At 35.5% G+C, this 24,364-nt stretch overlaps 1 protein-coding gene across 12 annotated transcripts in view; it reads left to right on the top strand.

The window, feature by feature from the left end:
* Nucleotides 1-24,364, top strand: part of LOC139781149 (CUGBP Elav-like family member 1-A) — a 98,500-nt gene that overhangs the window by 57,046 nt on the left and 17,090 nt on the right. For 10 of the 12 annotated variants that reach the window (XR_011720438.1, XR_011720439.1, XM_071719982.1 and 7 more), the window contains 4 exons: nt 18,250-18,455; nt 21,080-21,208; nt 21,770-22,046; nt 23,618-23,710. Coding sequence is in view for 10 of the 12 variants with exons in the window: in XM_071719982.1 (XP_071576083.1) it covers nt 18,250-18,455; nt 21,080-21,208; nt 21,770-22,046; nt 23,618-23,710 (705 nt within the window). In the remaining 2 variants the exon portion in view is untranslated. The remainder of the gene's footprint in view (nt 1-18,249; nt 18,456-21,079; nt 21,209-21,769; nt 22,047-23,617; nt 23,711-24,364) is intronic. The other 2 variants (XM_071719984.1, XM_071719978.1) reach the window with 1 other exon arrangement.

The following is a 24,364-nucleotide window of genomic DNA, read 5'->3' as shown; positions in this document are numbered from 1 at the left end:
AAGTTAAGGTTCCGTGCGATACGAAACGACATCGCGTCAGTGTGTCAGTAGACCGGCAACGAAACGAGTTTCTTACCCGGCATTTAAACGTAACCGCAAGGTACAGTTTCCTTCGCCGGCCACGATTTGGTATATTTTCGATCTCTTCTTCACTTCAATCTCCTCTTCACCGATGATGTACATTCGAGGGTATCAGTGAGAATTACAAAACCAATATATAAAGTTATATGTAAATCAAATCTCGGCGCGCTTAGACGATACACAAATTAAATTAGAAAAAATAACAACGACTTTATGAATTACGAATTTATATTTATTTCAATTATTAAACAGAATTATTTAAATTATTAGAAGGATTGAGATATAAGTATAACAAATTTGCGTCTATTACTTTGAAACTTACGCAATCCAAAGTTTGTGTATTGTCGCAGGATAACCCACGAATGAAAAATTAACGACAATGAGAGTAAGGCCAGTCAACTAAGAACCGAGGTCAATGTTGAAGTCGTAGCGGCCGACTTCGCAGTTTTGCCGGTTGCGTTCCGCTGAGAAATGAATTGGCAATGGCAGGGAGAAGGCGCCTCCCGTTGCTTCACGATTTACATGCGACCTAGTCTCAGCTGATCGAGAAGTGGTCATTGGCCCCAGCACGAGTCTCCACAGCGTTTGGCTCGCGTGCGATAAGCGGCTGCATTTGATTAAAGTGCCTTGTTGTCTGTTTCGTAAACCTTGACTTGATGATTATGCGGATGACAAGGATGAACTTGGCTAAACTTTCGTAGGAAATGTAACGAATCAATATAACATACTGAATTTTTGTTTCATATTTTACACATTTACCTTTCCAATTTTAATCAACTTTTCTTTCAAGTCTCAATAGTCATTGCTGTGAAGGTCTATTCATATCATAAAACTTTCAATATTACTCGCTGTATATTTTATAGTTTAGATTTAGATGAAATCAGAGCGTATAATTTTTTCAAAAAGCCATTTGGAAATTGCCGTTCCTTTACGAAGAATATAATGAAAAATGATATTTCTTATTCAGAACTATTCTATAACGTGTCCTATAATTGTATCGTAACTGGAAAAAGAGTGCTAAAAATGTTTAGTACTAAACTTCAAGTTGTCAATAATTTTCCTAAATTTAAACCAAGCAATTAGAAGCAATTATTTTTTGATCATCAAATGTAACTAATGCTAATTCAGTGAAATATTATACCGTGCGTACCAAAAGCTCCTGGGCCCGACATGGACCTTAGACCTAAAATACAATAAGATCGTCTATTGGCCCTCTTTGAATCTTCCAACTTTTATCTGAAACATTTTTCCAATAAATCAATACTTTCTGAAATAATTGGCCATTCCGGAACCTTTGGTATACGCACGGTATATCGAACGATTCAGATTGCTATATTCGAAGGAAATATAGCAATCGACGAAACGATCCGAGCTGATGTGGAGAGGGATTTCACTTGTGACACTTCTTTGCACGTTAACTCACATGCATGCGTGTTCCGCTTTCACTCGTATCGCTAGTCGCGCCGTCCCTGAAAAATCACGTAATTCGTTACGCTCGGCGAATTCCTATCCAGCAAACTCGACTAAATTGCTGAAAAATAAAATGCTCTGCAGACATGCTTTTTTACTATTTCAAGCCATCGCAAATAGCAACTTCAATTTCCATCTGTTATTTGACGATTATATCGACCATGTAATAATTCATTTCACGTTATGTACCACATTAAATTCGCCTTTTTTTCGCATATAATGATATAGACTCTAATTGTCCGCTTATTTATGATAAATCATATTTTACAAATCGTAGTATATGTTCCAAGATATGTTTGATGTATTTTCGACTTTTTGGCGACAGTCTTTATGAAGTGAAATATTCTTTTCAAAGCAACTCGCTACTTAAGAACTTATATTACAAAAATATAATTTTAATAAAAAATATAATATTAAAAGAAGAAAAATACTACTAATTTTCTCTACAAAAGAACATCAAAATTTGTCTAAATCAAAAAAATCTATCAATAAATTATTTCTCTTTTTGGAGATATGTAAATAATATAACGCATTATTTAAAAAAAGAAGAAAAGAAAAAAGATTCATATGCTTTTTGTTTCTTTTAATAACGAGGACATATATTAAATTCTCGTTCACATCTCTACACTACTTAGGGCCGGTTGTTCCAACCTATTGGTAAGCTACCTAATAGTTAAATCACATATGTCTATCTTTGTCCAATGTAAAGGATAAACAAAGACGTACATATGATTTAACTATTAGGTAGTTTACCAACAGGCTGGAACAACCAGCCCTTAGCATATTAGCAACATTAAATATATGTGGTGCTCCAGTTTTAAGATTTATTTACGCGATATGAAAGAGAGTCACTGCAATATACATGCAGGACAAAAATTAAGTAGTCGCATGTTTAACGTTGGATATATGATACAAATCCCTCTCAGTCTATTGTGTTTTCAATGTTTTCATTGGTTCAATGGTGATCAGTAACTCCATAAGAGAAAACCTTGATAAAAGGAAGTAACAGCTGTAATGAAGAAGAGAAAAAGAAAAAAATAATTCTCTGCACAGCGTTTGTATGTACTGCTTGTTTTTGTGGTCGGTCATTGCAGCCTGCAGGCTTCAGAAATTTATCAATGGAGACCGTTATTACGCGCGCATAAAAGAGAGAAAGAGAGAGGCAAAGAGAGAGAGAGAGAGAGGCGCTATAGCTGGTTGGTAAAAAATGAAGGCCATGAGAAATCCATTTTAGCTGGTGATGTGCGATATTTATTTGAATGATCTTACGTCAGTCTCTATCATCATCGTTATATTTTTACGATCTTAATAAAGATACCAAATCATTTACATCGGATAATTTCGCGCGCGCGTGCAGACAATACGCAAATTTTATCATGCTCTAGATTTGTATCACGAATCCGCTCTTGAAAAAGGCACGTAAGAGATTTAATTGTTGCCGCTTTTCCGCGATGCTAATTGATTCTCTCACTGCGCTTACTTCGTGAGCATCTGTCGTCGCATATTTTGATAGTTTTGTGCATCAAGGGGTTAATAGTGTAATGTGGTAGAACTAGTAGAATATTAAAGCTAAATAGCGTACGTAGCGTGCATCTGTGATGTCTAGTTGATATAATATTAAAATTTAAGTTAATTAAATTACATTGAACCACTTTTGTCTTTTTTACGATAGATACAAAGAACTTTTTGACATCATTTTTAATTGAATATTTAAATTCATATTATTAAATCTATACATATATGTATTTTTTGCATTTGTCTGTTAAAAAACAAATTTATAAATAAATTTTGGAATGAGGAATTGTAGTGATTTGCTTTGGAATTTAAATATAACGAAAAAGACGAAAATTCTTTCACAAAAAGTTATTAATGAATTACTGGCATGCTAACTTTATCTCGCGTGTAGAAATTTTGATCTATTTATTTCCAGCATTTTATCACTATTTTCGTGCTGTGATTTTAGTAAAGCAATCATGTAAAAACATCTGATAGTGCACTCGAAGGGACATTTATCTTGATGTATTCGAAGGCAATGTATTTGTATGTATATAGTGTATAGTATAGTATATTGGTTATCTTTAAATAGGTCATCCTTGATGAAGATTTGCTAAATATAGAAATACCAGTCATCTAGCAGCGATAACAGTTAATGAACTCGCGTTTAAGTCGACCGTGACATGCACCGATCTTTAGGTATTTGCGGTCTTTCTTATATACTTGCGTCGTATATCGCGTGTAAACTACGCAATAATCTAAATTTTCTATGACACTTATGTTTTAGATTTTTACTTTAAATATTTCATACTGATTGTTCTATTCTAATTTTATTGCGTAATTTATTGCTAAATGTGTTGCCGATTTGAAGATATTGTCTATCTTAGGCAATATCTTAAGCGAAATCTATAATACACATAACTTGTACAGATTTTATTTTCCCAATAGCTCCCAATGTGAATAAACGAACGTACAGGCATACTGAGATAGGTTGCCATATGTTTGCAATTATTAGAATTTGCTCTTTGTTCTTAGATTCAAATGCACGATGCAAATACGAGCGTATATCATAAGCATATTTACTGCGTGGCGTGGAAGTATAACTTTATATTTTTGCAAAGAAAATCAGAATGCATAAAGTTAAACATAAAATTAACGCAGAACGCACAAAAATCAATGAAATTCAAATCAACTGTGTATCAGTCTAGCCTCTTCCTGGCATCGTCTCTATTTCCTGGCCCCATAGTTGCGCCCACAGGCACGTAGCAACTAATAACTAGAAATTACACGAGAGCCTGGCGTGGATGTTCATTTGATCGACCCAATAACGAATACCCGGCATTTCAACTCGGCCGCCAACGTTTCGCGATCACGGTCGCGTAAACACGGCACAACCCGCTCGTTCGTAACGCAGTACGCGCAAATTGCAGGCGAGCGCGATGGCTACCGTCAGACCTAGTTTACCCGATCAAATTGCAATGGTGCGCGATTGAAAACGGGTGAAGGCCGAATTAACGTCAGGACGTTAATTATCCTCGCATTGTTGTGTCGAGAAAAAGTTCCTCGAGGGTGTCGGCATCAGTATTGCGCGCGCGCACGTTTACACACACGTCATCTTTGTTACGCAAATAATCCTTCTGCCGCGTAACATCGGCTGATGGAAGGAACTGCAATCTTAGCTGGCGCGATGATGCCAACCTTGAAATGAACAACAGTAGGTACGTGTTGCTTTTCCTCTGTGTTCTGCTTGCTTAGGCTGGTGTGAAATTCCAGGATACGCGGTGTATTATCGCGCGCCGTTTATTCAGGGCTGCACTCGAGAGGCTGCATCGCTTTGCAGACCGGGTACTTTACGTTGCGTCGACGTAAATTAATCTGTGGTTAATTAATTTCCCTTCTATGTCATAAGCAGAGCCGCAATGTGAAAAGAGACATTCAGTCATCAATTAAATTCGACCAATGACTTCATGTTACTTATGACGCGGATGTTCTTGAGCACGGTTTAAAATAATTGATTTCATCACTGTGCTAAATCTTTAAGGAAATCTTTCTGTATTGTTTCCTGAGAATCATCGCTCATTGTTTTAACACGGCAGGAATCTTAGACTCGATCGATGAAGGTTGAATTTTCTAATATCTCACAGCTAGAAGATATTGCTCCAAAATCAATGTATAGGCAATTTTTCGAATAGCCATTCAGCTCGAGAAGGATCTGACTGTAGAATGATATTCCGGAACGCAATGCAGTTAGTTTACGCGTTGCTGGATTTTATACGTTCCGAAAATAGCCGAGTGCGGTAATCATGAATCGTTGTTTCGCGGAAGGCAATCATTCCGTTCTATCTGCACAAACCGCGTGTAACCGCGCGAATTGTTCCTTTTTTTTTTTTCATTCGATGATTCCAGAATTCGCGGTGGATCGCGTTCGGACTGTGCTACATACGAGGCGCGCGAGATTGGCGGTCTATCCTTGAACATTCGTTCATAATAACGCTGTTTTCAACCTGTGCAAAACAACGCCCTGCAGGCACTTGCGTAACGCTGGCGCGCGAAACATAGACGTGATCTCGGCAAACGACAATTCGCAGAACAATTATAAGAATACCGCGCCTGAATACCGATGACTTTCTGATATCCAGAAATGCCGCGTTTATTATTTTTAATCGCTTTTTTCATACTATAATTATATGAAAGAATCTCACAAATTTAATTTATGTGCAATCTATTAAAGATATTGCTAAATAAAATATGAGACATCTAAAATGTTTTTATATTTTATTTTTATCAATGATACAATTCATCAATATCTTCAACTATCTCCATGTCGCATATAAGTTAAGAAAAAATTTATGAAATTTTACATTTTGCTAATAATTATAATGTTAACATTTTTGCATATATTAATTGAAATACTGCGTAAAAATGTATGAAGTATGCATAAGAGAATTCTTTCTTTGACGTAAAGCACTGCTACTTCTGGCGGAACAAGAAAAATGTAGGTCAAAAATATTTAAAAATCGGGCAACTCAAAGAGCAGCGAAACATATTGAAGAAACTTGCGACATTTTTCCATACCTATCTACGCGATGCATCGCGGGAATCGCGTTTGAAGTCACGACGAAACCGTATCCTTCAAAGGTATGTCGAGTTTTAATGATCGCTGCGGAGCAAAGTATATTCGCGGTATGTAAACGATATTCCAAAGTAATTTTAGTCGTCGCGAGTAAAATTGGTAGCCGTACCGGTCTCGATATTAAAAATGTTATATGGAAAGGACTTTGTATTCCCTTGAAATATATTTAAGATACTCGCATTTCATAAGTGAACATGCTCGTAACTCTATTTCATCTAAATGACATTAATTTTAATGAAATTTATTCGAAGAAGCAACACAATATCACAAAGATGGAAATTTACTTCGATTATTCTGATCTAATTTAATGTAATTTAGCAGATTGAAGATGAAAGTGATAATAAACGAATCACATTAACAATATGAAGACTGAAATTGTCAGTAATTACTTTTCAAAACTTTGCAGAAATTACTCTTTATTTTTCCTTATAAAAATGAAGAAATAATTGCTTGTAGAAGCTTTCTTTATATCTTGAATTTTTCAAATCTGACTATACACAAGTCTGTATGCACAGATCTGCCCTAATCGCAGGAGTAAATAAGAAAAATATTGAAATAATTCTCTGCTCGACGGAATATCGGCGGGTAGGTCGACGATAGCGATGGCACGAGTCTCGAAAAGAAGAAGCAGCGCGCACGAAGGGAACCTCAGATCATATCTAAAGAGAGAACATTTTCCCTCGGAGGTGGAGCATGGGGATTTCACTTGAGGGAACCTCGGCGATACTAACGAGTCGTTTCAGTCGAGTCGGAGAGTCCGCTCGGGACGAGCTTTTCTCTCCTGTCTTGCACGGCGAGACGGACGGTTTCGCAGAAACCGTCGGCCATCCGGTTGCGCAAGAGAGGATTGCGATTATTCTTCGGTTAGGCTCTCGGCTCGTTGCCGTATGCTCCGGCACTACGGTACCGTACGACGGCACAGCCGTATATGCCGTCGTGCACAGTTGTGCGCACAGCTATGCACGGAACGGCTATCTGTAGTAATTCATTTACCGGCTCGATATTTAGCCTCGTATCTACTGAGCGCATGATTATTGAAGCATATCCGAAGAGTTATAGAAAAAAAATATATGTATATAAAATATCGTTTAAACATATCTATTCTTCGACTCACTCTTTAAATTTGATTAGATTTATCATAAATTTAACAAATAGATATTTAATAAACAAGTTTTACTCGTTATTTATTTAATTTGCAATTGAAAATTATCTCGATGGGGTCAAACAGCTTTTTAATTACCTATACATTTCGTCAAATTAGTTTTAATTATGACGATTATTGTTGTGAAATATTTTACAGTTAATACATGAATACATAATTTTATGGACGACATGCGTATATTGTCGTATTATTTGTCGTGTAATATACATAAAATTATTTGAGCGTGAGAGGTTTTAAACTGTCGCTTAGAGGTCTCAACAGACATAAATGCGCCACGTAGTGTCGCCACGCCGTTATCTTCCGACTGCAATATAGGCGCGTACCTCCTCGTCCGTCGTGCCGTTGCGAAAGCAACTTTACGCGACTTATTTTCAACGTGCTCATTTGCCCCGCGTGTGTTCGCCCGCCCGCGAAGAATATTAGCTTCCACGTCGAGTGAATTCATACGTACCTATGTTGCTGCGATGCATTACATTCCGACTTTATGCAAGAATTTATATTACAGCAATGTAACGTAACAGCACCGAATTTCTGTATATGTATAACCGTATGATTCTGGTTAATTAATTGCTCGTAGACAATGCTTTTGTCCATCACGTTGTTTCGAAAATCTCTTATACGATTCATAAGATGTAATATTTTTTTATAATCTTCTATAACCGTATTACAAATTAAAAGTTTGGTAAATTTTTACGTGTGTTTACATCGTAGTAATTTGTTATGCATTGACTTTATAATCTCGGAATTCTAAAAAAAAATTACAAGCTATAATACAAGTATACTTTATTACAGAACAGAATATCTCTTTGAATAATTACATGTGATAAAATATAATTGTAAATTTATATTAATGACGTCAGTGGGTAAAATTGTGTTCAAGAAAACAGATATGATTTATTACAAACCGTTGGTCATAGATACGTACGTCGATCAAAGTTGCAGTAGAGGACAGTAGAAGGCAATAGAGGATTGTATAACATTCGGACTCTGTATTTAAACTTTTTCTTTTTTTGCTAGGTACTGAACCTTGGATATCTTGCATATGCATTAATGATAATTTATAACAATGTTAAAGATCATAGAACCATGCAAATTTATTCAGATGATTATGTTAATTTGATTTTAATTTAGCTTGAATAATTATTCTAACATTATTTGCGTTCCATGATAAACGCTATATGATAAACGTAATTATATACAACAATGAAAGTATATTTTCGTTGTTCATTTTACGTATAACAAAAAGTTATTTTGTTGGTGCTGCATTATTAATATTTCTGTAAAAAAAAATAGAGAGACAACGGTGGAAGAGCTTTCGACACGTTTGCGATTCTTGATGGTAGCGTGTATATCTTGCGTGCAACTTGGCAACGCGTCGATGTGCCTATTGCGGCAACTAGAAAACGATTACGGTTAAACGTGTCGAGTAATTACACGATTATCAGGACTACCGATGATTACCGGCAATCGAGGCGTTCAAGTTCTTGCTTCGTAGCTTGCAATTTCATGGCGTGAGCAAAATGCGAAATGAAGAACGAAGATCTCAAAGGTCGTGAGTGACCCGCAAAACCGGTGCTATTCTCACGACAATTTTATTTTGAGAAGAACGTAGTCGCTGACCCGCGTTTTACATATTCATACGAGTTTTGCATAGCAACATGCATATGATAAGTAAGCAGTAGTCGGGGATTAGTGTCCACTGCGTGTCCGCATGATCCTACAGACGTAATAACAGCTGAAAGAACTTTGGCTAAAACAATCATTGCACTTGTAGGAAAAACGTGGGATGTCAATTATTTTAATAAAAGTGAAAAGAAACATTGTTTCCTTTCATTAAAGTAAATTTTTAAATTTACAATTGTAGATTTCATTTATCATTTATAACGTATTTTTTTCTATTATGATAATTTTTCGTGTCTTTCGATGCGAAACTATAAGTTTCTATTGTAAACAAACATCTTATTTGTCATTACATGTAATACGCTCTTTATTACTTTATTTCAAGAATTTAATACATTTAAAAAGTTAAGTAACTAGTCAAATTTGAATCATTTTAGTTTATATTTGTTAAGTTGTTGAAAGTAAATCTTATATTGGAAAGAATTCAAAAGACATGTAAATAATAGTCTCCAAGACAAGTGACATACATTTTTCCTAGGCGTGTCATGTATGATTTGATCAAACGTCAATGTGTGATTAGATTTTCATAACCATAAATAATCGATGCTGATATTTTGCATAGAGATCGGATAATGACGTAAATATTAATTATTATGCAAATCTCTGCTAAGATATCGAGGTTGTAACTCCATTCTCTTTAGAAACTCGTGGGATTATTCTTTTACAATGTCAACTATAAAAAAGATCCTATTAAACTTACTATCATTACAAATGTAAATTCTGTTTCAGTATTATTAATGCTACTTGTATAACTTGTATTATTACTCGTATTGAATAAATTATATTTGTATCGGAGAAATTAAAATAAATCAAATTTATGTAAATTAAGTTTGCAACGGGAAAATTTGTTCATAACATAATATGTACATCAAAAGCGAGAATTCTGTCACGGATTCAATTTACGTCAAAATACGTTTGTATATTTATTATTTTCAAAAGAATCTCATGTATCCTGTATCCGATACGATAAATAGAAATTAATTAACGGTTGCATTGATTTTAGAAAAGATAAATTTTTCAGTTTGACGAAGAACAATGATCAGGGAGATGCAAAATAATATATGAAACAAACGTATCTGAAACAAAACATATATAGCTGTAAATCAGTTGGAGATCGGTAAAAGAAAGTAGGTCACAAAAAATTATTTCAGTATCCGAGAAATCGTCTTTGTTGAAGCCCTTGAAAGTAGGTGATTCCGTATGCGAAGAACGTTTCGGGGTTTCGTCAGGTAAAAAGAACCGGGCAAATCTACATGCGCTGACGATTTTATGAGTAGGAGTATATACTTGGAAGAAAAAGTGAAATGCGCTAGTTACGCAATATTATCAAATATTATAATACGTAAAGTTTGAAACATGCAAGATTCATAATAACGTATCTTGAAATATGATTTATGATAATATAATTAGAAAATATAATTATAGTATAATTTAGATAGTATTTTATAGTATAATTTGAATAAATAATTATAAAAACAAATTTGAAGCATTTAAAACAATATAATAATGTACAACATAAAATTTAAAATATTATTTTTAATGTGTAATTTAAAAAATTTTATCTTGTTTTAAATTCTCTTTAATTTTAAGTAATATTATTTTAATATCATATTAATAGAGATTGTTTCTATAAAAAAATATAATATAAAGAGAAACTCTCTTGCAAAAAGAAAAAGCGGACGTCTTTAAGAAAGAAGTTAGCTGCGCGAGGGAGCGGTAAGCAGAACGAACTGGTATGTCGAAAAGAGGGAGTCTTTTCCGGTGAAAGGACGTGCAAGCTAGAGGACAAGGATAGCATATGATATGGCTTTGACCGCAGGAACCAACCGGAAGCGCAACACGAGACACCGGATCCCATACAAATGCCCAATTAATGTACCCGCTTATGGGTCTTCGTAGTCTGCTGGGGATAACACGGTACTGGTGAACTTCATCTACTATTCCGACGTGTATGAGGCATCATTCGTATCCTTCGTATATACGTCCTTAACGATGGTGATACTTGGCGCTCGCAGTCGCGATCCACGATTTATGGCGTCATTTGTTCTCACTGGCGGTTGTGCGATCGCGAGGAAGATATTTGGTGGTCACGGGGGTGACAAGGGTTTCAACGAAATGTATGCAGTCTCCGGTAGAGGATTCATAATGGGAATTCAGCTCTTTCAAAGCTTTGCGAAATGTTCATTCTGACGAAATCAGTTTTGCTTGCTTACTTACAAAAATTTCTTGAAGAGAACTTCTTATTTTTTTAGTTCTCTTCTCTATTCACACGAATTCTCCTATTTAGAGCTGAATTTACATATTTAACCACTTTGTCATCACTTCAGATTATGTAATTTTCGTAATATAGAAAGTAATTTCTTAATTTTAAAATTAAAAGTAAAATATATTTTTGTATTGTCTCGTTTCAATATTTATTTTATAAGAAACTTTATATCGCTTTCAAAGTAGAAAGAATCAAGATTAAGCACACTCATGTGATAGTAAATGTGCTATGGATAAGAATGGGGACTTTAATGTAATTATGTTACGCGCGGTTGAAATGAAAAATATAATACTCTGGTTTCCCAGCAAATAATTTAAACGGAAATGAGGACAGTTATGCAGGGTCCGCTATGCATATGCTAAGACAGTTTCGTTCGCAGGTGCCTCCTCTAACTGGCTCGTTTATCACTGTCTACGTATTAATCACTGTGACAGGATTGGTTTGTATTTTCATTGGACCGCAAGTTCATATCACTGCACGATGACTACTGTCCGTAAATGTCGCTCCATAAAATAGAACAATAATTGTCACTTTTGTAATCTCGTGGATCATAAAGCGTAAGTTACCGTCTTATTATTGCAACCGTCAAAGTGCTAATCGGAATTCCAAGCTGTCTATAAATCGCTACTCTATGTCTGACGTCATTTCCTGCGAACTTCGTCAGCGACATACTAATGACCGCATAATTGTGACCGAACGCGATATGGATACACCTGTCGGTGCATCGGCTGCCAGATTGGCTTCGAGATGTGTGAATTTCTTTCAATTCCCGATTTAATAATTTATTCTTAGATACCTAATCATAATTCATCAGCATTTTTATCTATAGATTCTCGCTTTTTTCATTTTATTCAAAAACTTTACATCTAATTTTTTTTTAATTCTTTTTCTACAGATATTTATTTTCATATAGCTAAAGATTTAGGAACATAGTTTCATAGATAGCTAATTCTGTAGATCATTCTATGGATAGAAAGCGGTGCACTCGGCATATGCGAACGTGGCAATTGAATTAACGTAGTCAATTCTCGTTTCTTAAAACGCGTGGCCTAAAAGCCGTAGTGTTAAGAGGGCAAGAATATTCCTGGCGAGACTATATGCTACACAGTGAATACGAAACCAGCAATGAGACAAATCTAATCCTCCTTAGTCGGTGGCAAGAGGCCAGTTTTAATGATTATTAATAATCAGTATTCATAGAGCGGCAAAAGATTACGCAGATTACGCTACTCGAGAAAAATGTTTTTAATTAAAACTCACGTTTTGTAAACTTTCTTTCCTTCGAATAGCTTTAGGTATAGCCGCAAAAAGTTACCATAAGAGATATAATCTCGATATATGTTTCGCAGATATTCGAGCAAGCTTTCAAGTGAACGTCTCGAATTTAAATCATCTGGCCGAGTTAACAAGAATTTGTTAAAAATATTCTAATAATTTTATTTTAGTGCTTTTAAATTTATTTCGTGCATTTCAAATTTTTATTTAGATAATATAGAATATTTATTGTAATTTTAAATACACTGAAAAAAAAGTTATTAACTTGACTAAATATTTTCAACTGATTATTATTTTTTTAATTGAAATATTTAAGTATTTGAGTCAAATTACATCATGTTAGATTTAACATGTCGTGTTTAATTTAAATACACAAATATTTCAATTAAAAAAATAATAATTAGTTGAAAATATTTAGTAGGTTAATAACTTTTTTCTCAGTGTAATAATTGAAAAGTGGAAAATTCTATTCCGTCAGTTTTTGTGTAATCCGAGATTTCAATCTCGGAATTTATATGGTTGAGTTTTTAGTATACTCCAGTATACTGACATTTCTATCTATACATCAGATAGTTTTATTTTTATATCATACCGATTACGCGTATTAGATACAATTAAATCATATTTGATTATCCAAATCTTTCAAAATTGAAAATAATTCTCCTCGAAGAATTAAGGATTTTTTGACGACTTTGTTGTTACTTTCGCAACATTCTTAATTTTGAAGTTTTATTCGGATATAATAATTCAGAAATCTTTGACAAATGAAGCATTGGTCCTAGAAGACGAGCTTGGACGGAAATCAAAGTGTACGCTACGCTTTCGGCGATGCGTATCGTGCAGCGACTCCTTCTTCCGCGCATCTCGAAAAGGCACATCGAAACGTTTCCCAACGAAATTCCGGGGTTCCCTCGCTTTTGCATGCACGATCCTAATCTCGCGTTGGTCTTTTTCTTGCCGGCCTCTAAGAGCGTCGGTTCATTCGCAACGTCTCGCGCTTCGATGCATCGTGCCGCGAAAAAAAGGCGAAATCGAGTATAAGGAATAACGGCGTGGAAGGTTGCCGGTTGCATATCGGAGCACGAGGATCGATTTGAGGATGCCTGGCTCGGAAATTCGTTGGAAAACTTATCACGTTTCGCAGGCTGCGATTTAATTGCCCAAGTTGTGAATGAGATGCATAGAAGGAGATCAAATCGAACGCAACCGACCGCATTAGCCACCGGCTGGCCACAAGCATTTCGTTTGTGAAAGTCAGACACCTATTTGTATCGAATAAACGCTTCCTCGCATCCGCGAGGAGAGTGTAAATTGGTTATCATTAACACCGACTAATCTCACGGAACTTACCTACGAATTACTTTTCACCACGTGAGACTTGCGAGAGCGACATTTATTTAGCAATAATTGGTGGTGGACTTTGATAACGAAAATTATTTGACATGATTTATATGATATTTTTATCACATGTATAAGTATATTATAAGTCACGTTTATTTTATTCGACAATTATAAGATTATATCCTGTGCGAACAATAAAGATATAAAAATCTACTTGTTATTTTAAATTTTATTATGTAAAAATTTTAGATCGGGTAAATATAGAGTTGAATATTAAACAGTATTTGAGTTTTTATACTTTTTATATACATGAAGATATTACACGCGTCGTATCTTTCAAAATTATAATCAATAATCGATAAGTTGTGCCATGCATAAAAAGCTGCATGTCACTTGCAATTTACAATGACTTTTGTATTATTGTTTGTTCATTATACAAATCTTATAATGCTCGATCGATAGAATATGCGCAGTACTTTGATACACGTATTCCGCGACGACGACGTGTTGCAGACATCCTAACGGAATATTCGGTGCGATGCAAACATTCCGGCAGGCGCGATCTGCATCTCATATCCGACTGCATGATCCGACGTTGCGTCGTATCTAGTTTGCACGTGAATTACATTACAAATGCAGTTACAGAGACCAGTACCTCTGTATCGCGCTCTCATTTTATTTCCACGTTAATAGCCTCACGTCCAAATGTGATTACAATAAGCTCGACATTACTCCGATGGCACAATAGGAGAAGCATTACCCAGAATTAGTAATATATATGTATATATTGTTTTGTACGGAATATGTATAGAATCCCTATGAAATTAGCACCTATTTTCAAAATTTCAATATAATTGATAGGATCTTGACTTTCTCCAATGGTTCTAAAGTTGCTGATACATTTGAAAAAGTCTTTTCATGCGCGATTAGGTAAATGTAAATTTAAAGATATGGGGTGCCTACTTTATATATTTATTACGCAAAAATTGTCTCTAACTTAGCACTTTGAAACAAATTTTGATTACAAATCACCTCAAATTTAACAAGACGATTGATTTTGAAAAATATCTTATTTCTTGCTTTATCGTTTCTCGGTTTTTCTCACATTTTTTACTAGCTGCTTAAAAAAATCTCCCTCTTACAATCTACTCGATCAATAATTTGTGTGATTTCCTTTTTCTTATCAATTACACGTATTATTTTCGTATGTGAATTAAATGTGATGATATATTGTACTAAGACAGTTCGGATCTCTCCTCTTTATTTCCTGTCTGACTACGACTCCACCCTTGATCGATCTCAGAATACTCGATACGTTGACCTTCGTATACGCGGGTAATATCCGCCCCTCCTGGTCGCAACGGGCGGAAAATTTCGGTCCGTTTGGAAGGAAAAGGGAAGGGCATAAACCAGCACCTTCGGTATTTAATAAACATTCCGCGAAAGCCGCAGTTTCGCTGGAACGCAAGGGAGGATGAGGGAGGGAGGAGAATTTGTCTTCCGCCCCCCAAGCCGCCGGCTGCCTTTTTACACCGTATTTTCCTCGGGAAGGGAAAGGGCTTAAAATTTTCATTCGATTTCCGCGGGAAATCCGATCCGTCGTTGGCAACCGCGGGTATCCGGTCGCTAGGGGCTGCGAAATTAATTAAATCGTTAACTGCGGACGAGTTTGCCATAGTCTGGACCGATATATCCAGCGCTTTTCTCGTCCTTTCTCTGCTCTTCCCCGCGGCATGGATCAACCTCTCCATGGGTGAACTCTCTTGATTCTCGGGTCTCAGTACATTTTTTTTGCCATTTTCCTTTTTCGGACGTTTCGGTCAGACACAACCCCTTAAATGCGACTTGTTAAACGCAAAGGGGATCATTGTTACAGGGAGTTTTCATCCGGATGAATTGAATTGATGCAACAGACCAATTTTCCAATCAAAGGGCTTTACTTTAGGATTTACTATTGCTGGAAAACCGGTATACTGAAAAAAAAAGAATTTAGATCCAAGAAAATATTTATTTAGATAGTACCAATGACTTATTTACTTAACATATAATCACATATTTATTTTGAATTAGATATTTTTACATAATTTAAGTAAAGATATTCAATTCTAAATAAATATGTAATTATATTAAGTAAATAAGTCATTGGTACTATCTAAATAAATATTTTCTTGGATCTAAATATTTTTTTTTTAGTGTATTGCCGTGACAGTATCACTGCTACAAAATAACGTCAAAATGATCGGGAATGATAGGCATATAAATCTAATGTTATAGCTTTTATACAAGAATTTATTATAAAAATAAATTATTATTATTATTATCTACATATGTAATATCAAATTTCAAAGCAGTTTATACGATTAAATTTATATTATTTATTAATACAAGAATTTGTTATACAAGTAAATTATTATTGTTGTCGCTGTAATAACGAATTTCAAAGTATATATTTTATATTATCGATATCTCTTCTATTCTGTTATACAGCAAGCATTACAAAAGTCACGGCATTATTTATCAGTATTATGGGCCATAATTATTTGCACATAAAGCGCATTGGTGATTTCCGGAAACATGATCATACGCAATCGTATAGCGTATGAATTTGATATCAACTTCTATAGATACATTGCGCGCACTATAAATCGATGTATGCTAGATTTCAATTCTCACTAATATGGCTGCAGCGCGCATAGCTCGCGAAACGTAGCATCGGTGTTCCTTTGATAACGCGCGAATTGGATTGCAACATTTGACAGGGAGCCACAATTTTCACATATATTAATGCTCGTCATGTTTAGACCTCTCTTATTGGCCGGCGAATTTGCATAGTTCGATATTAATATTAATATATTAGTTTGTATTAGTTTATATTATTAGGGCACCGAAATATTAATTAATATGACGCGAGTCGCTGTTGCATATCTAATGCTCATGCAGCATTTATGCAAAAATAAGTACTTAGACGATGAAAATACTGGTTTAATCTTTCTCGAAAAAAAATATATAGGTCGCACAAATGAAATATCTCGCAATTGTAATTGTAATACGTCAAACTTCATATACAATGCACAAAATTTGAATTATTTCGATTTTCTTAATACGCGTCACGTAGGGATAAGCGCGGTGCATTAACACCAAGAAGAGATTCACAGGAGAATTGAATACGTGTGACGGGGGATGAGAGAAACGAGGATAAACCCGAGAGATATATCCGAGTATTTTGCCTAGCCTATCCCTCGCGACGCCGAATTTACATAAGCGGCTTTTCTCTGGGCGAAGCTTTTCTCCCGGTCCTAAACAAATATTGACCAGGTCGCCTCTTCCAGTGGTCGGTGCCGTCGTCAAATGGCCCATAGCTAGCCACCGTCCGCATTATCCGTAAACGCTTATTAAACGGTGGGCGAGATGGGAAATCATGATGTCACTCCGCGACCTCGACTCGAGACGACGTGAGTCAAAGTTTAAGCACGACGTCATATCGTACAAAACACTCGGTTTTTTTTCCAATTAATTGATTCCGTTTCTCGTAGAGAGATCGTCGAGAATATTAGATGGCGATTGTTAGTTTTTAATCTGCAGAACGTATTAATTCTCTTCGTTCATGGAATGTGTCATGAATGATAGTTGAATGCCATTTATAAAAATTTTTATAAGTTCGCTCAGATAACAAGCTCAGAACTTGATATAAAAATAGCGAAATTATTAGTCTTGCATAACGCTTAATAAAAGAATTTTCTTCTCATGTTCAATAATTCTCATTTTTTTTATCTTATGCAAACTTTACTACAACATTACTTTACATAATGACATACTGAAAATGCCGAGTGCTACTTATGAAATAATCAATAATTCTGCCTGTCATAGTCGTCATAAACTTAAAGAATAGAGAGAAAAAATAGGGAAGATTATATCATTTGATCGTCTGTAATAATTCAAAAAAATATATAACCATAAAATATCAATTAAATTAAAATACCCAGTTGTAAGAAGCACAATAAGTAAGTAATAAATGAGTAACACACTTAATTTATCCATTACGCAGTTCCGTAGAATAACACAATCTTGCTAATAATAAGACTATAGTTACGTTATTCGATTGCATGATTAGTCAGTCAGACACGTTTCTCACTGACTAATTGTAGGATTATACGCGAGGATGAATCACACATTATCGAGGATAATCGAGGATTATCTTTAAGACGATTGTCTTCCAGCACTATTGCTGCATTATTGCAATTGAGATCGCATATGTTACTAACGCGAAATACGCTCGTTTACTTTTCATATGATGACGTGAAACCACACAAAGCAATTATTAATGGAAGTTGTGTTTTATTATTACAGAGCGCAAGCTGTTCGTCGGCATGCTATCGAAAAAATTCACGGAAAACGACGTTAGGAACATGTTTAGCGCTTACGGAATGATCGAGGAATGCTCGGTGCTGAGGGACAGTACCGGGAAAAGTAAAGCCTGTGCCTTTGTTACCTACGCTAGTAAGCAGTACGCGATCAATGCCATCAAAGCTCTGCATCATTCCCAGACAATGGAGGTGAGTACAATTATAAACGATGGAGGAAGCACTTTACGTAACGTTTACATAACATTTTTTTAATTCGTTCTTAAATTAAAAATTAAAGAAAAAATTTATTGTAATTATTAACTTCAAAGTGTGATTGGAGCTATTAATTCTTTAAGTAATTAATTAAGTAATGTTCCTAATTTTGAATAAAAAGTTATGAATGGTACATTAATGAAATTAATGTAATTATGTCTGTCAAAGTATTAAAGTTGTTAATTTTGATGTTAGGAATTCCTAAATCGGAAGTTTTACGCGTAGCTAATTTATACAAATTATTAATAGTTTACAACTTTAGCAGCTTTACTACATCTTGATTAATAATTCAAATAACGTCATCTGATATTCTATCGCTCTAATAATAAATTGAGAATACCTACATAGGCGACTTCTCATACAGAAATAATGCAACTTTTGTAAGAAAATAATATGTTTTATTCATTCATTTGCTTCTTTAATAGCGTACCATTCATTGATCTCTCATTCAATAATGATTTCGCCTTTCCGTTCACCATTAACCTTTTTGCATTTACGTTTTCTATAATTAAGTAAAAGATAATGAGAACTTTGTTGCTTGTGGAAGTAATGAGCAGTTCAATGAGGACATTTAATCTGCTCTCATATTTATATCGCAAGGAAGAACTAGGTCGCGAGGACTTCGATCTTTTAAGCGGAGAAAACAGTGTCGTGAAGACTGGCAGATGTGACCACACAGATCGGGTCGCACACAAAGTCTTCATAGATCGTTTCTTTTCGTGACAATTCAACCGAGTCGTCGAATGTATTGGCTCATTGCCACTGTGTCACCCGATGAAACATCCGTGTGCATCCACAATCCGACTAGTCACCTCGGTGAAATATACCGATTTAACTCGGGGTAACTAAAACCGAGCGAGAGAGTAAAGACGGCTGAACTGGTCGACATCTTGGCGATTCAAAGCTCGCCAAGACTTTTCCATCTCCCCTTCTCGCCCCGTACTCCTCGGCTACCTAAGCTAGAATTGGTGTGAATAGGTAAATTATCGAATCTCAATTCGGCATCGTTCGAAAATAGTAAAACGAAATACACGACATTATCGATTTGCGTGGTAAAAGTATGTTTATCAAATTATATCGGGTAAGAAGAATAGCCTATCCTTTTGCTAGTCTCTACAAGAATATCCTTTGACAAGGAAATAATAGATGCTACACTGCTGCACTGACTCGTAATTTTCCAAAAAAATTTACAACAGATATTTTAAAAAACATTTATTTTTAAAAACATTTTCAAGACATAACTAATACTTAATTTCTTAAATATTATATAATGATTTGATCTTCATTATATTATGTTTAATTCATTTTCAATATAAATATGTTAACATTTTTTTGTCAATTTTTTTGCGCTACAGATATACGTATGGTATTTAAAATTCTTTTGAATTCTAAAGTGAATGATAAATTGTTTTCTTATTTATCTGTCTACTTGATATTAAATATTTAACAATAAGTATTGTCTAATTAATATCAAGATCTTTTTCTTTTCATTCAATGCGCCCCACGGTATTCCATTGTTAGGCATACAATTTGGTTTCATTAATGTAAGACTCATTTAAATACCTAACAACCTCATTAACCACCTCGCAAGATATATATTTGGCGACGGTACGCCTATGCAACGTACTATTTCGAATGGTAAAGGCGAGTTGTGCCAAGGCATGCGAGCGCGAAGGCAATTCCACTTTAATATCACGAATATTTCCGGCTGCAGGTTCTTCGAACTTGCTCATTCGTCGCTACCGGCGCAACCGGCATCAGCACGCCGATTTCGCGTCTCCAATTGCAGGCGCATTGTGCATGGTGCATCGACCTTGTGATTCGTGTGTATATCGTCTCGGGTACCGTCGAATGAGTTTCTCTTTCCGCCAATGTAATGCTCGATCGCCGACAAATCCTTTCTCACGCCAATGTTGAACTTGGACTTGAACCAATAATGTATGTCGGTTTCAGGTGTAAAACGACGCTCGGTACGAAGTACGACGAACGTTCTGAGCTAACGAGAGAAATGTCAAATTGTAACAGAAACTTTTTCAAGAATTTTTGGGTTGATTATCCAAATCACTGAAATATTGACACTGTTTCGAGATATAGATATGTCTTAAAATAGAAAGCAAATGGGAAAAGTAATTATTTGTCCGTTTTCTTTCAAATCTCTCTATCTCTCATACTTATCAATCACATTAGTTATTGGAGCTTTGAGATATTTAATTACTATTATGCGACACAGCGAGATTTATTTTCACAAATCTTATGATTCTCTCGTGATTGAATCAATAATAATATAGGATTTCAAAATTCTCTTCTCTTATACATGATAGATCATGGTATACATCATTAAAAGAAAATTTAACGTTTTGAAAAATTATGACAATCTATTACATAATTCAATATTTTGACCATTTGTCATTGCATGCATTACATTTTGCTTTGTCCATAACTTTTGTTTTGAGATATCGGAACTTAATTGTGATACTAGGCAACGTTCTTTACATTTTTTGCATTTCACATATCGTTTACGATTACGTAACATGCGTATCAATGCGTCGTACAATTTTCAGGGCTGTTCGTCGCCGTTAGTCGTAAAATTCGCCGACACGCAAAAGGAAAAGGACCAGAAGAGGATGCAGCAACTCCAGTCGAATCTCTGGAACATCGCGGGAGTCAACATCACACCGCATTACCTAGCCGTACGTGTATTTAATATTTTATAATGAAAGCTCTTTGGCCGATATCAAAGATTCCATTTGCATCGAGAACGAGAGCTCTCTTCATGGCTCTATCGTTTGAGCGTCTTACATTCATATGCATTATCTATCCTTTGTGACTTCCTACATAGCAATCTCAATTTTGTTATGCAAAATATATCTTTAAAAAAGACGTTTTTGAGGAATACAATTCGTATTCTTCGAACTTATATTCTTCGAACACGTACAGCCACTAAAGCTTTGTTTTCATTGAATGTTTCACGAGATTTGCATAAAGCTTCACAAGTGTATCCTTTGGCAAATTTGCGATCGATCCTTTCTTAGCGGAAATTTGATGAAGGGCTTGATAAGAAATCTAAAGATATTTAAATTAACTTAAAGTGAAAGAAATTTTATACTAATTATGTATATAAACTAACGATTTTTAGCAGACTTATAGGATAAAATGTCCTCGGATCTGTAAATGCTGCAAAACGAGTACATTACAACTTTATGGGACATGACAGCGATAATGATTGATGAAAATTATGTTTGTATTTGTAGAACGACGCGCATACCTTGACGCCTGCATCGTTGCAGCTTTTGCAACAGTTGCAGGCGACGACGAGTGCCGCGACCCCGGTCGCCGCGAACGCGGGAGCGGCGAATGCATTGTCGAACGTACAACATCAGTTGCTGCTGCAACAACACCTTGGCCTTGGTGCGGCAACACCTGCGCACGCAGCACCCCCCGCTGTGCCCAGTCCGGCAGAGATCAACCCCGCGAATCTGCAAAGTCTAGCTACCCTCGCGTCCCTGAGTAACACCGCTGGTGAGTATGGTTAGTGTCGATTATTATTCTTTTATTTTTGCTTATTTGCGCTTAATCAGTTTTCGCTTTTTCATGACGAGAGATTTAAATAAAGATTAACAGAAATCCAATCTCTTGAAACGAGATTGAATCTTCTCAATAATAATAATATTTATTATTTAAATTAGTGAGAGAGAACTCTATGATATGAACTCATGTATATCTGTTGTCTATCGCAGTAACATTATTCTAATGACCATCAAAACATTTTTATTGAATTTTATGTGAAGACGTAGAGCATGTATATACAATGCATGAACATATTGAAATCGATAAATAATTGTCATATATCTTAAGCAAGTTTTTATGAATATGTATATACATACTTATATCTTTTTTCATTTTAATTACAAAAGTAAAATTATATTTTGATATTTAAGAAAGTTGATAATATTTTTTGTCTTTTTGTCGTACTTTATAGATACTCATATATTTTATACGAATGTATATTTTTGTGATCAATGATAGAGATTTTCGTAGTATCACATAGCACACAGTACGTTTAAAATGTACCCAGCCGCCAGTGCATTTACATTTATATCATACGGATTACGTCAGTTCTTTCACACTTCTAATATTAGTATAACTGTGACGTTTGCAATCTTTAAACTTATCTCTTTTAAATGTGCAAGTTTAACTTCGTCGCGTCACCTTTTGACCCCACTCTATACTAGTGTCCCAGTACTTATAGACGATCTATTTTCGCGAACAAGTTAAAAACGTAAATCTCGCGCGCGGGTAAATTTAAATATATAATTCCCCTCGGGAAATGATCGGTTTCTGATAAAAAATATGTCAATTGCGCACCGCGCAATTCCGCGCCATTCCGATGTAAAATATCATAGAATATGATCGATCCTCTTTGCCTAGGAAAATGAGATTTTATCCGTTTCTTCGCTAAAATTACTCGTCCGCGCAGTCTCATATCGGTGTCATAATTTCGCGCTTACGTTCTCCAACTTCCACCGCGCGCGATCGCGTCCCATGGGTCATATCTTTTCGAAAGTTATAACGAAACGTCCTGCACCAGCTTACCAGAGGCAATAATAAAATTCTACGTTTAATGGGACCGGGAAGGATGCCAGGACGATGACATACATGCCTCTATACGAGTCTATCATTATCCTTATTCCGACACATATGTTTATCATTTATTGCTGCGGAACGTATGGTCACTCGATAACGTACGTGTGTCACGCAATGAGTTCACATATACACGAACCGAACGTGTAGAATGATATGTAGCCTACTTCCGATATGCAGTGAAGAGAGAGTTTAAAGCTCAAATTATGTAAAATAAATATTTAAAGCGCATAAACTTAACAGTGATTAAAATGTTAATATTCTTAATATCACCAAAAGTATCATTGAGAAGGATAAATGCTCTAGAAAGATGTGCTGTTAAATTATTTTAGATTAGGCAAAACTTGATTTAAGCTCTTTTCGCCAACTATTAAATGATACGCTATATTCATCGTCGTGGTACATAAATCTAGAGTATTAAGGCTTTCTACAATAAATTCTGACACTTTATGTTACAGCGAACGCGGGCGTGTCGCCAATGAGTATGCAGAACCTCGTCACTCTGGCAGCTATGACCGGCGGAAACGGCAATCTCCAGGTGTCGCCAAACAGTGAGTAGAGAATATTTTGCGAGACGCATAATCAGAGAACACATTACGTACACTAATGTGCAGCTGTAGGTTCCGTTCGGAACTGTCCGGTGCTTCGAATTATATGCATAACTTCGGACCACGTTATATTGTCCTCCTACCAATTGTACAAAACACCTGTATGCTTATGCGTCACGTATGTTACTCGCGGTAGACGGTAAATCCGCTTGAGCGTAGTCGGAGTTTAATGATTGCATGCGTTGTTAAAGTTCCAGGCGAATGGGTGAACTGTCCACCGCTTTTGTAGGTATGCATGGTAAAGCGGCCGAAGTCCGTGCCGCGATTACAATGACAGTAATAATGCGACAGCGTGTTTAAATGTGTCTTCGCAAACTGTATTAACAGTCTGTAATTGTAATAACGGTACGATGAGAACAAGTGTTCCAGGATATACCATACAGTTATGTATAGTATATCTTAGAAGTCAGTCGGGAAGAAAAAAATGTTCTGCGAACGGGCATTTAATTTCAGTTTTACATTTACAAGTCGCATTACGTTTTGAAAAACAGGAAATTTTGAAATAGCAATATCTATTAGATACCTAAATTAGCTAAACTAATTAAATGATATTGCGATTAATATCTCAATTACTGACAAAGTTATTGTCACAATAGT

This window comes from Temnothorax nylanderi, unplaced genomic scaffold (assembly GCF_030848795.1).
Source record: "Temnothorax nylanderi isolate EJ_2023f unplaced genomic scaffold, tnyl_v1.0 TNYL_tig0318_pilon, whole genome shotgun sequence".
Lineage (NCBI taxonomy): Eukaryota > Metazoa > Arthropoda > Insecta > Hymenoptera > Formicidae > Temnothorax > Temnothorax nylanderi.
This window is presented reverse-complemented; position numbering and strand designations above follow the sequence as displayed.